This window comes from Anthonomus grandis, chromosome 1 (genome assembly GCF_022605725.1).
Source record: "Anthonomus grandis grandis chromosome 1, icAntGran1.3, whole genome shotgun sequence".
Classification (NCBI taxonomy): Eukaryota; Metazoa; Arthropoda; class Insecta; order Coleoptera; family Curculionidae; genus Anthonomus; species Anthonomus grandis.
In genome coordinates, this window is record NC_065546.1 from 20,155,731 (window position 1) to 20,171,000 (window position 15,270).

The following is a 15,270-nucleotide window of genomic DNA, read 5'->3' on the forward strand; positions in this document are numbered from 1 at the left end:
TGAGATAAGGTGTTATACGAAACTTGCTTGGAATTTCGCCTATATTTCATAAATGCAATAAAAAATATAGCATTGCGTTTAAAAAAATTACCTCATATCTTTTTTTTTGTTCCACCCTGTATACAAAAATTTATGTGAAATAATGCGCAGCTTAAAATAAAAATCGACGGATCCGAGCGTTTTCTCAAAAAATCATGTCTCTAATTTTTATCGAATTTATGCGGAACTTTAGGCGGTCACTGTATATTATTAGTCGGCAAATAAACAAAACTTTTAAAGAGTACATTTTTTTACCTGTTATAAAATACAACATATGTATTAAAAAAATATGTAGTGGATTAAGAAAATTATATATTGAATGAAAAATTGGAAAGTCGATTTGACATCATTGTCTGAGAGATGGTGAACTCAAACAACCTCGCCTATGGTTTGCAGCTAGGCTTATTCTAGGCATTCAATGTTCTAAGCTCTCTTCGTACAATCTCTTTCTCTCTCAGTTCTCTTTCGTACAAACTGCTGTGGAATATATCACATTGATGCTGCACAGAATTAAAAATGCTGCACACTCTGCGCATTGGCGAGAATTTTGGTAGAACACATAGATTACATATATAAAAAGTTTCAGAATTTCTAGATGATATGCGGGGCACGTGAAGATTTAAATGCTGCAATAAGTCAGGTGACTCTATCTTTGCCGAAGGCTACAAAAGAAAAATCTTTCTAGTAGGCACTGGTGTGAAAAGCAAAAATCTGGGTACACCCAGTCACATTTATATGAACGAAAATTTACGATGAACCTCTTCTAGTTCATTCATAAGATTTGTATAGTATGGTGATCACACTGTAGAAACATACTCCAACATAAGGGAAATACAAAATTTTTAGACTAAAGATATTATTAAAAGTCTGTGCGTGCCTAATGATAAAATCCAGCATTAGGTAACTCAGAATGATAATGTCCTGGATGTGGCCGAAAAGAAAAGGCGCCATCGAACGTCACCCCTAAAGTCTCTGAATTCCGTTGCTCTTGGCTGTCTCATATTCTATAGTATAGTCATAAGTTATTAGGTTTCTCTTTAGAGAATAGGAAACAACTAAATTACGCAGCATTCAGAGACAGATTATTTTTGCATAATATATATTGACGAGTCTAATATTATTTTGGAATTTCATACAATCTCAAATACTTTTACTACAATTGATGCTATGATATAATTCTGCATCACCTGCGTTTAACAGACTATTCACAGTGAACTACTCTGATATATTATATGGATCCCTGTGGAACTCCAGATATTGCAACTACGATCATAACATTTCACGTACCGAAGGCGGATGGTAAGGTAAGAGTTAAAAAGTTTATTAAGAGAGAAGAAAAGCCATACTTCTGGTCAAGATTATTGAGAAGAAAACCATGATCTATTCGATCAAAGGCCTTTAAGTGATCTGTATAGATAACGTCAGCTTGTGAATTGGCATTTATTGACTCTCGCCACGCATTATATGCTCAAGATAATCATTTGCCTTTCTTATATTGTAAGTAAATTCATCTTCTTTTGCTTAATTGCAGTGTGACTAGGACACAAAAATCTACAGTGTCACAGTATAATACGTAAGACAAAAGTTACAGGGTTACATCTTTCGGTCAACTAGGGGCATCTTCACACCAACTAAGAAACAAAACACATCGCACACAAACATCTTTGCTTTTTCTTTATTAATTATCTCCGTTTTGAGAGGTCATAGTAGAAATCATAGGAAATATTCTGTATTTAAAATAAAAACCTCTTACCAAAAGAAAACTTTATTCAAAAAAATAACTTATAAAAAAGCAGCTAATTTATTGGAATATTTATCATTAGGACTATTATATTCGTAACATACAAAACAATTTAAGACAAAACAAGCATTTCTATATCTAAAAGTTGCAATAACTTCTAGCATTATTCAATAAAAACTCAAATATAATATAGAAAATTCAGTACATTGTATGCTTAGTCAGCATCTTGAAACTCATCATCTTCATTACCATTTTCTAGGTAATCTCCATTTCCAAAAGAATTTTCTTCGATTCTTCTGGATATATCATCAATATCTATGAAAAAGTATTTATTTTTTATATCCTTTTGCAAACTCAATAATCAAATCCTTACCAGCATCTCCAGCCCCTCTATTTTGGATAACATAATGGCCCTCTTCTTCCAACTCATCTTCTGCATCTGCATACAAATTATCATCATCCTCATCCATATCTTCTGGATCTGGATTCAATTCCTAAAATATTAAACTCAATATCTTCTTACAGCAAATCTATTACTTTAAAATCACCTGACAAACTTTGATCGCATCATAAATACTGGAGACAGCAGTCTCATTTTCATCACTAGGAACCAAAATCAATTCAGTTACTTCATGTTCTGATTCGGCATCACTATCATCATCTTCATCATTGTGGTTTAAATTTTGAGATGCATCTCCTAGAATTAATTGATTTAATAACTATTTCACGTAAAATTTATTATAAAACTCACCAGGCATTGTAAGTTTACCATCTAACATCAAGTAGATACACTCTTTAGGATAGACATTTTCATCTTTCGAAATGGCATGTAGTGAGATGTCTTGATACTCTACAGAGAAGCCTGCATTGTCTTTCTCTTGCCAACACAGTGTCCTGATATAAAAAAATGTAAAAAGTTGTGTATATTCATTTGTCCAAATACAGATACTATCAGGTCGAATATATGATCTTTATTAAAATATTATGAAGTAAATATTACAATTATATAAAATCATGATTACTGTACGGTCTGTCAAAAAAAAACCATTTATATAAAACATTGGTAGTATTTTTTTATTTGATTAAATTTAGAATAATGTAAAAAATAATTAACGTTTCAAGTGTTAAATTTTAACTTAGTCGAAGATTGTAATTTAAATTTATTATATAACAAATATTTAAATAAAACTATAGACCTTTGACAAATTAATAATACAGATAGGCGATTTATGCATTAGAAAATGAAGTATACCCAACTACTAAGGTATGATAAAGAGAAGACTGTATCCCCACCAGATATCGTTGACCACCCATTGGTCACAAATCAGGCGCATCAGACTGTAAGGGCGGCCGTACACGAACGACTTTTTGGCTGTCATATCGACCACAATTCTTCAAAAAAATTAAAACTTCGACTGCAGCTCGACTCCCTTGTATGGTATAAACTGTTATTCCTACGATGGGCTGCAGTTCGCCAAGACGCGACCGCAGAATTGTGGTCGGTATGACTGCAAAAAAGTCGCTCGTGTACGGCCGCCCTAAGCCGTGCACTCTTCTGGGCTATTTTGTCTTGTTTTTTGGGAAAATATAGTCTGTGTAATATTAATTGTTCTATTTAATAATTACTCTTAGGAATTTATTATTTGCTGTTTTCATATTTCTGAATTTCTTAAGAACCAGGCAAATAAGGCTCCAATATAAATAAGGAAGGAAACGTTAGGATATTATAAGTGATAAACACCCGTCTGCAAGACTCTCTCATACTCGCGTTATACAGACGTTGGAACCCTCTTTTTTGTAAGACAAAAATATTATAAGTAATATGTGCATGCTCCCCAGAAACACAAACCATACCAAAAGGGATTCAATTAAAGAAAAATAATCAATTCTTTCAAAATTTCAAAATCAACTTCTCCTGCTAGCACCCTAATACCATAACAATTGGCTAATATTTTTTGAAACAACTGTGTGATATGACTTTTAAATTCTAGTTTATTATCAATATATATTAACATAAGAATTTATTTTCGTCCAAGTTGTTCATAATTTAATTTTCCAAAAATACATAAATAAAATTGGATTTAAATTTCATAACACAGTTATTCATAAACACTTTCGAAGTATTTAAACACAGTTTCTTAGAATCACAATATTTCTTGATTTCAATAATATCTTTGTTAACTGTGATATTTACATTTATCATTATTCATTTTTCTGTCATCAATATAAATGAGGAATAGAACTGGTCCAAGAACTGAATGCTGTGCAATATCATGAATCACAAGCTGCTTCCCTGAAGGAACACCTTCCACAGAAACACTTTCCGTTCTATTATGCAAATAAGATCTAAACCACTCAAGAGCCAAACTCCTGAACCCATACCGCTAAGTTTCCAGATTAGTATTTCATGACGAGATTCAAATGTCTTCGTCAAGTCACAAAACACCGCTGCAGCAGAACCATCCAAGGATAAGTCACTTTTTAATTAATTTCTCAATGATTTTTGAGATAGTTGGAAGCAATGCTATGAGTCTGTAGGAAGGTGATTCTGAATCTTCCCCCTTAAAGAAAGGCATGATTCTGGCCACCCTAAGAAATATAAAATGTTGGGAAATTGGCCAGTATTGAAATAATGATTAATTGCAGATACTAGCACCTCCAGGGCGGCATCAGGTAAATTTAAAAATATCCGTACAATATTAATAATTATATATAAAAATACGTTCATTATAGCCAGACGTAGTTTTCCTCCTTATATTCCCCAAAGTAGACTTAAGCTCAAGTAGATCAGTCGGCAAAGGAAAGGATGAACCACGTCCAGCCCTACAGACCGGAAAAGGACCTGCCATTTTACATGGTACAATATAAATTATTTAGCCTATCAGGTTTAATTTTTACTTTCGCAATATTCCCCCGTTTACCTCTTAGTTCATCTACTATCTTCCAAACCCTCCCCTAAACATTGTGTGAATCTTTAACTGACTTAATATTTTTGCTTTGCAGTATTATTTGTTACTCTGTATAGTGCTCTATATCTGCCAAAAGAGTCTGTAAAAGTAATGTTATTTACACGAAATTGCCGAATACAGTGCAGTGATCTAAGATTTGCAGCAGCACCTTAAGACCCTTGATCCATTTTTGTTTTGTTTTTAAGGTTTTTATCGGAACATTAAATTTTTCTCAAATAATTGCATGAAATGACTCTAAAGGATTCGGAGTAGACAAAACGCGCTGCCAATCCTTAAAAGAGAAGTTAATTGATGATTAAAATTATTAGATCTGACAAGACCATATAAAAATCAATTTTAAAAAATTACTTTCGAATAAATATTTAAACCAGACAACAGCACTTCTAGTCTAAATAAAAAGTTACTCACAGTAGCAGAAGCTTTATATAAAGATATAACATACAAACACATCTATTATATATAATTGAAAATTTAAACATCCTGTCTTCAGCTTAAATAATCAAATTTACTTTCACAAAATTAACCCTTACCCGATTATGGCATGGATTATTTGCATTGGATATTAAGATGTACAAAAGATTTTCTAATAAGAAGGGATTTTACAGCTTGGAGTCTTGAACTACTTTTTGTAGAGTTAAATATATATGTCACAATGATTTTTTTGTTTAAAAACTTAATTTTTAAAATATTTAGTACAATTTGTTGTTTTGAGTGAGGGAAATTATAGGTAACACGAAGTAAATAGCAGCCTATAAATATAGAGATTGGCAAATGGATCACTACACATATGTGTGTGATAAGTTCCTAACAGACGAGATGTTGCAACGCCGCTCCCGCGATAGTACGCTGGTCTTTACACAATTTAAAAAAAATATTACGCGGCATTGGTATAATGTTTTTCTAATGCAGGAATTACATGTGTAAAACCTGCATATATTCGTAATTACAATTTTTTTATGATGTGCATTGCATATTGAAAATTAAAGCGTTGTTCTTATTAAAATAAAAAATAAACTCTAATAAAAAGTGAATGTAAACATTATAAAAAAACAGAAAATAATAAACCTAACAAATAATCTTTTAAATAAAAGGCTAAAAAAGACCTCCTTCAGTCAAGTCTGGTGACCTTGGTAGTCACCAGACTTAAATCTACTGGATTATTGCCTCTGGAGGCGGATGAAAGCTCTAGTGTACGAAACACCAGTAGAAACCGTAGAAGGACTCCACAATCAAATTTTGAATGCTTCAAATAATATTAAAAAATAGTCCCCAAGCAATTAAATGTGCAACACGAACGCTTAACAAACGTGCTGCAGGTTGCCTTAAAGTTGGTGGGGGTATTTTCGAAATTATTTTAAATTAGTAGAATTTTGTTTTTTTACTAGTATTTGTTTCTGTTGCTTTTAAAAGAAAAAATCTTGCAAAAAAACTTCAGAACCGATAATTTCAGAAAGGGTTGATTGATTTATCTTATTTTGACCTTCTGAACATGTTTCTAAAATATTTTCCTTTCCTCCCGAAATACCCTGTATAAGTAACATTTAAGTTTTAGTAATTAATTTAATTTAGATTGTAAGTTGAGGGATAACAAAAGCCATATATACAAACAAAACTTTTAATATAAATTGTTTTAAATGTTTGTTGTATCTAGGAATAATAAATACATCCTGCAATGCCTCTTTGTTTGCGATATTTCAGATTAAACTAACCAAGTTATTATCTCACTCACAGTCTTATGAGAGTATAATAGCTCCATGTATCTAGTAATATTATTTTTAATAAATGGTCATTTCATAAAAATAATTAATGAATATGTTGGATATAATTTTTTTAAACAATGTTTACAAAAAATAGCAGGTATTATGTTAAAGGTGAATAATCCATAACAATCCATAATGTGAGCCATAACTGTGACAGCAGCACTTTACAGATAATTTTTTTATTGCATATATATTTCTGCTTAATTTTCTGTTCAAACTATTAATTTGATCATTCTATTAGAAATTAGAAATCTAATAATTATGCTAAAAATAAGAATGCTCACGAACCTTATCTGAGATTCAACTGCCCTCTCTAGTACTCCTTCAAAAGATCTCACTTGATTTTCTTTATTGAGAATATTTGTTGTTGGTGTATTTGTTAAAAAAATAATAGTGCAATGTATGAAACTTAATGAGTTCAATGTTTGGTCAAAATTTTAATTTGAGAAAATAAGAGTGCAGAACATGCGGTCAACTGCATTACAGAATAGATTGGAAGATGTTTTGACTGTGGGAAAAAGCACATGGCAATTTTTTTAGATGTTGGCAAGGAGTTTAATACAGTAAAGCATGTTATACTACTTAAACAGATGGAAAATTATTTGAATTAGAATTATTAGAAGTCTCCTATAACCCTTTAAAAATTATATTAAGCAAAGAAAACAAAATGTAAAAATAAAAGGATCTGTCAGTTTACCAAGGTTGGCAGAATGTGTGCCTCAGGGAAAAGTCCTTAATGAGTTATTACCACAATATTGAATACAAGAAAAACTTAACATTAAATTCAGATTTTCTGTAGACTCAAAAATATATTGTACATTAAGTAAACTCATATTGCACTTGAAATGGACTGTAAAAAAAAAGACGCACACATTGAATGCCTCTGCAACTAACAGATAAGAAGATAAAAGCAAAGATACAATCTTAAAACATTGAATGCTGCAAACCATAGGGGAGATTGTTTGAGTTTACCATCTCTCAGACAATGATGACAAACCAATTTTTCGTACAATACATTTCGACCCAATTTTTCATACAATATAAATTTTTCTTAATCGAGTCAATATTTTTTTAATGTGTTGCATTTGGTAACAGGTAAAAAATGTTTGCTCTTTCTCTTTAAAATTTTCTTTCGTTGATAATTAATAATATATACTTTGAGACTAATCAACAAACTTTTCAGAATAAAAAAATATTCTTAACAAAAAAGTTAATGAGAAAAAAGCAACTTGGCAATATAGAATACATCATAGGTTTAAAATGAAAGCATCCAAGGTTGCCACTTTGTGTTTTTTTTTCTTGATATTTTTTCCGCGTTTACTGGTTCGAATAAGCGAAAAATTAGTCAGATTATAACAATATACTTAATTACCCATTTTATAGTATATCTATTAATATTTTGCTAAAAAAAGTAAAGAAAAAAGCTTATTTTGGTATCCAATAATCAATAGATAGTTCAGAAATATTTCTCTTTTATAATATTATAACCTATAAGGATGACACCAAACTCACTTGTGAAAATCCTTTTTTTCAATATATGTGACCCACTTTAGGCTTCTTTATTCATTTTTAAGCAAAAAGGAAGTTTTAATTTCATTAATAATTAACAAAAATTCCCCGAAACCACTCAAAATATCCTTTTAATACTAATATTATAGGAAACTACACCATCCAAACGTAAAAAAAACGAGTGCAGTTGCCAAATAATTTTATGGAGAGAATATTTCCTGGTGATTTTTACAGTGTTGCCGTTCTGTGTGGAAATTTGGTGAACTCAAGAATCCAAATTTACAATGTAAATTATTATTACTGATAAGAATAAATATAGTATTGGTTATTAAAAAATTTCACTATTACACTAATTACAATAATTTATTATATTACTTAATTTTGTTTTTTAAAATTGAGTAGTCACTGCCAACATGGAATACTAAGCATAATTATCAACAAAATATCTTCCCCTCCCCTCGGTGCCCTGTGTAGATATTGAACTTAATCCAAAACAGTCAATGTTTATTCTAGTGTGTTTAATGGTCTAATGATAAAATATTTAGATGTTACTTTAGATCGTAATCTAAAGTAGTACCATGATGTTGAATACATTTTCATTCGAATTCATAAACTTATTTGCAATGAAAATCTATCAGGCCTTGGCTGAATCAATTTTAAATTATTGCATAACAAGAAGAGGCAGAACAACTAAAACCATCCTGCAGCCTCTTGTGATTAGCCAGAAATATATCTTAAAGGTAAGTAATGTAGGTTAAGTTATATTCTTTGGATATTTTATTTAAAGAGGCTAAAATATTGCAACTTGATACAATTTACTTGAAAGCTGTGATTATATTTTATTAGACATTTTACAGATTAAAATCTGCAATACCTAAATTTTATATCACACTGTCAAAATACTAAACCTAATGGAAAGAACTAACGGAAAAGCTATTATCTGCAAAATGTCAAAGATTGCTGAAAAAAAAATCTCTGGAACAAAACATTAAATTTATAATAAAATTCTAATTGAATATTAGATATGGATTATGTTGGTTATTATAATAAACATTTTTTTTTATTTTGGTGCTTTTTTTTTCTTTCAACTATTCTTAAGCTTAAATTTCCACATTGGTTATTTCTATAAGGAGCAAATTGTAAATGTGTTTTAATCTTAAACACTAATTCAACTTAAAGATTAAGTAATTTATTGACTATATATATTTTTGCTTGGGTGTACTGACAGATTTGTTTCCATTGAACACTTTGCATGATATATTTATTGTATACCTATTTTTTGAGAAGTTTGAATAAAATTTACTTATTATTATTTATTTGGTTTAAGTCTAAAATTTTGGGCCATTGCAAGGATACCCTTAAGTAGATAGTCTGCATCCTCCCCTCTCAATTTTAGTTCTACTATAGAGACACAAATTGCAATATCAGTATATAATAAGTTTGAATGCCCAGTTTTTAGTCATGAAGATTTTACTATTAATATAGTCAAATGCAAAACTGAAATATGTAAATATACAAATCTTTAATTTTAATGATAGATGGAATGAAAATCAAGAATCCACTAAAATATACTGTATAACTCAATAGTTAGTGGGTAAAGTATTTTTATGGTTAAATGCTATTATAATGCAATAAGATATCAATGGTAAAAAAAAGAGATAATAAAAGAGCAATTTTGTTTAGCTTATCATGAAAAAAATCATTATTGGCTTACTTTATATTTTGGGATAGGTTTAAAACACTACTTAAAAGACTACATGTTTCATTAAAAAATAGGCATACATTAAATTAAAAAAAAGGTTATTATTTGACAATTTGGTACCTCTGTAGGTTCAAGCTTTTGACAACTACAATATTTTAAGCAAGTTAATATAGAAATAGAATTAGCAGATATAGTTTAATTAATGCTGTGATTAGAATAAATTGTAAATTCTCAAATATTTATTGCCAAAATTAGTTGAGGTGATAACAATAGTTATATAAGCTATGGGACACGCATCATGAAGATAAAAGGAAATCACAAGATTTTGAGCTATCAGAAGCTGAGAAATTTCTTAAGAAAAAAAGTTAACTCAGTTTTTAAATAGCATCAACTGAAGCCTTTTTACTAAAAATGTAGACCATAATGGCATCTATTATCTTAACTAAAAATATGTATTTAGTTGGTTTAATTTACTGACCTTATAGGTTTATACTTAGAACATTGAAAGGCTAGAATTAGTAAACAACAACTTTGTTTGAGTCCAACATGTGCACAGGGGCAAGAGGGGTGTTTTATTTACAAACATATGTGCCGATTCTCTGTTGTCAAGTCGACACAAATTTCCAACGGAGGAAATTTTTAGCTATATTTTAACAAACATTATAACGATAATTTAACTTATTTGTGTTGTATTTTATAGGAAAATTTAAAATAAAAAGTATAAATACTACAATTAACTAACCTATTTTAAGAATAAATATAATATCCTTAAGCAAAAAAAAACAAAATTATTAACATTCTTATCCCTAAAACTGCTTCTAAAAAATTTGAAGCGACAACACCGGAGCTTAAGCGCCTAAGCCATACGCGTTGTGTCATCTGTCAAACGGCTTTTTGTTTATATTCGGGATTCGTGTATTTTCTTTCATTTTTGGTTTAAAAAGGAAAAAAGGCCACATTTTAGTGTTTTTTAAAATTGCTAGGATAGCAAAAACTTGTGTCGTTTGTGCCGCATCATGATAAAAAGGCGATTCATGCCGATCTTTTCACAAGTAAGTACGGATACTTTCATAACATCACATCATGGGGTAACCATCACCATAAACGTAGAATAGGGGATCTTATAGATATAAACCTAATAAAAACTTGAATGTGAAAGTGTGTGTAAAATACCAAAATATTTATATTTTTAAATCTAAATATATTTTTTAACATATTCATCTATCAATAGGCTATAAAAAATATAAAACTAGAATTTTGTCCCTGGTTTTATTGCAGGATTTTATGTTTTTTTTGTTGTTTTGGCAGAAAGATGGCATAATACCTATGTACCTATCTATATATAGTTTGATATCTATGTATACAGTTAATTTTGTCTTTCTTTAAAATTTGTTCCATATTTTTTTTTGTTTTACCTTATTGCAACTTACAATAATATATATAGTAATTGGCACCACATATTAATTTATTACTGTAATTTTTTTTTGCTTTTTGATTGAATATCAAATACTTATTATAGATTGCCTAATGATTATGCCCAAAGGGAACAATGGGTTTCATTAACGGAAATCAACACAATTAAAAAGAACATATTTGTTTGTTCAGATCACATCCCTAGAAGTGATATAAGGGAGATAATATTATCAGTAGCCAGACTTTATTAAAAAAATCAGCTCTACCTTAAAGGTAATTTTTTTAAAATATATTTTTCTAGTATATTTATAGAGTATTACTATATTTTACCTTAAAATTATTGATAAAGGTTTGCATGCTTTTATTTACTACATTATGTAAGCTAAAAAAACAACCTTTTAAAACTTGTGCTTGGGCTATGTTGTAAAACATATAGCTTCGTCACAAAAAGTATTAGTGTTACTCATATAAGCTTTATTTATACCTAATACTTATTAAATTAGGTATGTGTGTAAAACTATTTTTTTACTAGGATTTCTGATGCACTGGTTAAAAACACAGCAGCCGATAATTCAGTTAATTTACCAAGTGATTTACCCTTCAAAGCTGCAGGGGTAACTTTCCTGAAGAGTGCAAAAACTTCTTTAGCTTTCAAAACGGTATATAGTACAAACAGTGAAGCTAATATAGACAAGTATGGATAATTAAAATAGATAAATATTCTTGATACACCAAATTTTGTATAATTACAGATCTGATCATTCATCATCAACAATAACTGCATCTGAGAATTATAGTTCTACAGTAACCGTGGGGTCTAGGTCAACAATTACTATTTCTCATCCAAGCCGTTTTTGTTTAACTGCTACACATTCCCTGACTCTGCCAAGGAAAAGGTAAAAATACAATCAAAATAGACTAGGTACTAGTTTTATGCCATGTATCATCCTATTCTATATATCTTATTTAAAAGTGATATAGTATTTTATTGTATTATATTTGTTTAATTAAATGCAATTAATCAAATGTATGATATTACAAAGATTCTTTATAATAACATACATTTTATTGATCAATTGGATTATCATAATACATTTTTTAAATTTTTTCTTTAATTTTGGTAATACTATATTTTTATGTATATTATTCTAGGGCAAAATCAAAATGATATCCTGAGGACCTAAGCACTGATGATTCCACCGTTTCAAAAGCTAAATCACTTGTCACCAGATTATGGAAAAAAAATAAAGAACAAAAAATTAAAATTCGAGGATTGCAACAAGCAAATTTGCGCCAAAGAAATTGAATTAGATGTCTCAAGTCATTATTAAAATACTAACATACTAACAAAAAATAATAACATGATTTTCGAAAAAGCCCAACATACTACATATTTTATTTGACTTGTAAAAGTACTTGTTTGTATATTACTATTAATAAACTATCTAATCTATTGTACATAGTCTTTATTCTTAGCTTTGTTTTTCAGTATAAATTAATATGATATAATAATTGGTATTAGGTATTATATAGGTCACTATTAAATGTCTCAAAACCATTATACAGGCTAAATACTCATAATAAAAATCTTATAACCTACAAAAAACCTGCAACTCCTTCACAATTTGAACATCCTTGTAGTTTTAACTTTTTTCGCTGAAGCAATACTGTCCCTGTGAAAAAGTCAGCACCATAGAAGTATTTATTATGTGATATAAGTAAGTGATGTAAAACTGAGTTTTGTCCAATATAACAATAACAATAAAATTTTGCAAAATGTTAAAAATGTGTGTCTTAAAACATGATTTATTAAGAAATCTATAATATTATATTAATAAAATATTTAATTTCCATAAAAATGCTTTGACAAAAATGCTGCCTTTCATTAGGACCTTCCTCTAATGAAGTCCGTTAAAAAAAACACATAAATAGCTCATAAATGGTAATATTACTTATACTCAAACTCTTTAATAATTAATAAAAATTTATCAGGTAAATATTTGTTGACGACATCACTGGTAAAGAGTGCTTGTATCGGTGACATCAACAATGCGATCGAGCGGCGTTGCGATGCCATTACCATTTTCACGTTTCTTCGTACTTTATTTTCATTTATTTAACTTATATTGACTTCAATATAGAGTATCTTATCAAATTTATTTTTAAAAAATGCTTGATATTTTATTAAAGGGGAGAAGTAGTATTGTTTTGTGCCTTCGGAAACAACTGAAAATTTTTATGATATTATAAAGTGATTTTTGCCATTTCTCTATAAGCACTTGGCATCATTGCATCAGAGATGTTGCAAGCAAACAAACCTGCCCATAGTTCCACGGCATGCTACTTCTAGCCTTTCAGTGTTCTAAGGGTTTATACTTTATGGCCACTCCTTTGGTTATATATAATGAAACATGTGAAACATCAGTTCTTGAGACTTAACTATTGAAATATCATGTCACTTTAACCATTTTCAACAATCTATTTGATTCAGATAGAATAAAATATATAAAATTTACCTCTCACTAACAAATAGGGTCCCTAACCCCAGATCTTTTTTATCTAATACTGCCCTAATATTCCTCTGCTCGAACTTGATGTTAGATTCCGGGTATCTAAAACAGTTTGCGATAACCATTTTAATTGGGTTTTATTGATTTCTTTGAGTATTTTAGCCTAGAGCAATTATTAATTTCGGTAAATCACTACTTTTGTTGATATTTGCTAATTTTTAAAGGGAATGTTTTTAAGGACAAGTGACAGTTATGATACCATGACACTTATCTTCTCTTCTTCTTTTTTTATCTTTGGGATTACACTTTTTGTTGCTACACGCTGCCGCGTGGGAAATAAAGCATACGAAACGGAATAATTTAACCATAAAATGTCCCAAAAACAAATTGTCGCAACAAAGCAAGATAACATTGAGAATTTTGTTCATTATCTCTCTATCACATAACTTATTATATAATCCTGGGGGATTCGAATAAAATCAAATTAAATCAAAATACTTTTATTTGCCTAAATAAACACAAAAATTAAATGTATATGCATAAAAATAGTGATCATCTAAATAGATGTTTGTGAGACAAATTAGGAAGACATCGCGAGTATAAAACGGATACACAGATACGAACAACACTGCAATTTCACCAAGGTTGACGTATCTGTGTGATACCAGCCTTCCACACACTAAAAACAATATCTATTCCATAAACCCTCACTTATTTACGAAAAGTAAAAATAAGATTTAAAAAAAATATAGACTGTTGACTGTGGAGCGAAAAGTCAAACGTAATCATGAATTTACAATATCTATATAATGAATTTATACAGAGTATTGCACCGCCAGGCGAGACATAGGAAATCATGTAATTTCTAATAAAGTCAAATATTGGCTCTCCGAATTATTTTAGAGAAAAAATGTATTAGAGTAATTTAAAGCACACTAAAATATGTACTGTATACCTGTATTGAACATTGTAAATTACAATGATATGCTGATGATTCTCAGATATACATGCCATTAAATTTTTTAAATTTTAATATTTCTGAGCAAAAAATTAAATCGGATATACTAAACATAGTTAATTATTCCAATGAGCATAACTTAAAAATTAACCGTGCTAAATCAAACATCATTTTATATGGCTGTAAGTCAGGAATTCTGAGACACTTATATGAAAGTATAAATATTGAGATTAATGGAGAAAAAATTCCAGTTGTCAATGAAGTGAAAATATTAGGATTGTTTTGAGACACACATTAAGAACAAATTAAATATAGGCTATATGTGTCTTAGAAATCTGTACAGATTTAAAAATGTCTTAAAGAGTAAAACCAAATATTATCTCTGCAATAGCTTTATTCTCTCCTTACTCGACTACGGTGATATCGTATATTCTAATTCTATAACATCTGAGCTTTCTAGATCTATACAAAAATTGCAAAATAGCTGTATAAGATTTTCTTATAGCGCTGCCTATCGGGAGCATATCACACCTTATTTAAACATAAATTCTATTTTAAATAAAATCTATTTTAAAGGAAAGGAGAAGAAAATTACACATATATGCCTTTATATATAAAATAATAAAGTCGGGTCAACCCCCTTATTTAAATAAGTTATTTACTACTCTC

The 15,270-nt window shown here is 29.5% G+C and overlaps 1 protein-coding gene and 1 long non-coding RNA gene across 2 annotated transcripts; one reads left to right on the top strand and one right to left on the bottom strand.

Annotated features, from left to right (window-relative positions):
• Positions 1 to 1,788: 1,788 nt before the first annotated feature.
• On the bottom strand, positions 1,789 to 13,897 carry LOC126739558 (methylosome subunit pICln-like). Its single transcript, XM_050445310.1, has 5 exons — positions 13,650 to 13,897; positions 2,532 to 2,674; positions 2,329 to 2,477; positions 2,154 to 2,274; positions 1,789 to 2,095 (listed from the first exon to the last, which is right to left on the bottom strand). The coding sequence occupies exons 1-5, from the start codon at positions 13,766 to 13,768 to the stop codon at positions 1,995 to 1,997; spliced, it is 633 nt and encodes a 210-aa protein (XP_050301267.1). The 5' UTR covers positions 13,769 to 13,897; the 3' UTR covers positions 1,789 to 1,994.
• LOC126739580 (uncharacterized) lies at positions 11,013 to 12,581 on the top strand. The gene is made up of 4 exons (XR_007661662.1): positions 11,013 to 11,406; positions 11,666 to 11,827; positions 11,886 to 12,029; positions 12,286 to 12,581. It is a non-coding gene; the product is annotated as an uncharacterized LOC126739580 (long non-coding RNA).
• Positions 13,898 to 15,270: the final 1,373 nt, after the last annotated feature.

Excerpts from the sequence above, each read along its gene's own strand:
- LOC126739558 (XM_050445310.1), bottom strand. The coding sequence starts at position 13,768 with ATGGTTATCGCAAACTGTTTTAGATACCCGGAATCTAACATCAAGTTC. Across the intron at positions 2,478-2,531 it reads TGGTAAACTTACAATGCCTG|GAGATGCATCTCAAAATTTA; the intron begins GTGAGTTTTATA and ends AATTAATTCTAG. Across the intron at positions 2,275-2,328 it reads ATGCGATCAAAGTTTGTCAG|GAATTGAATCCAGATCCAGA; the intron begins GTGATTTTAAAG and ends TTAATATTTTAG.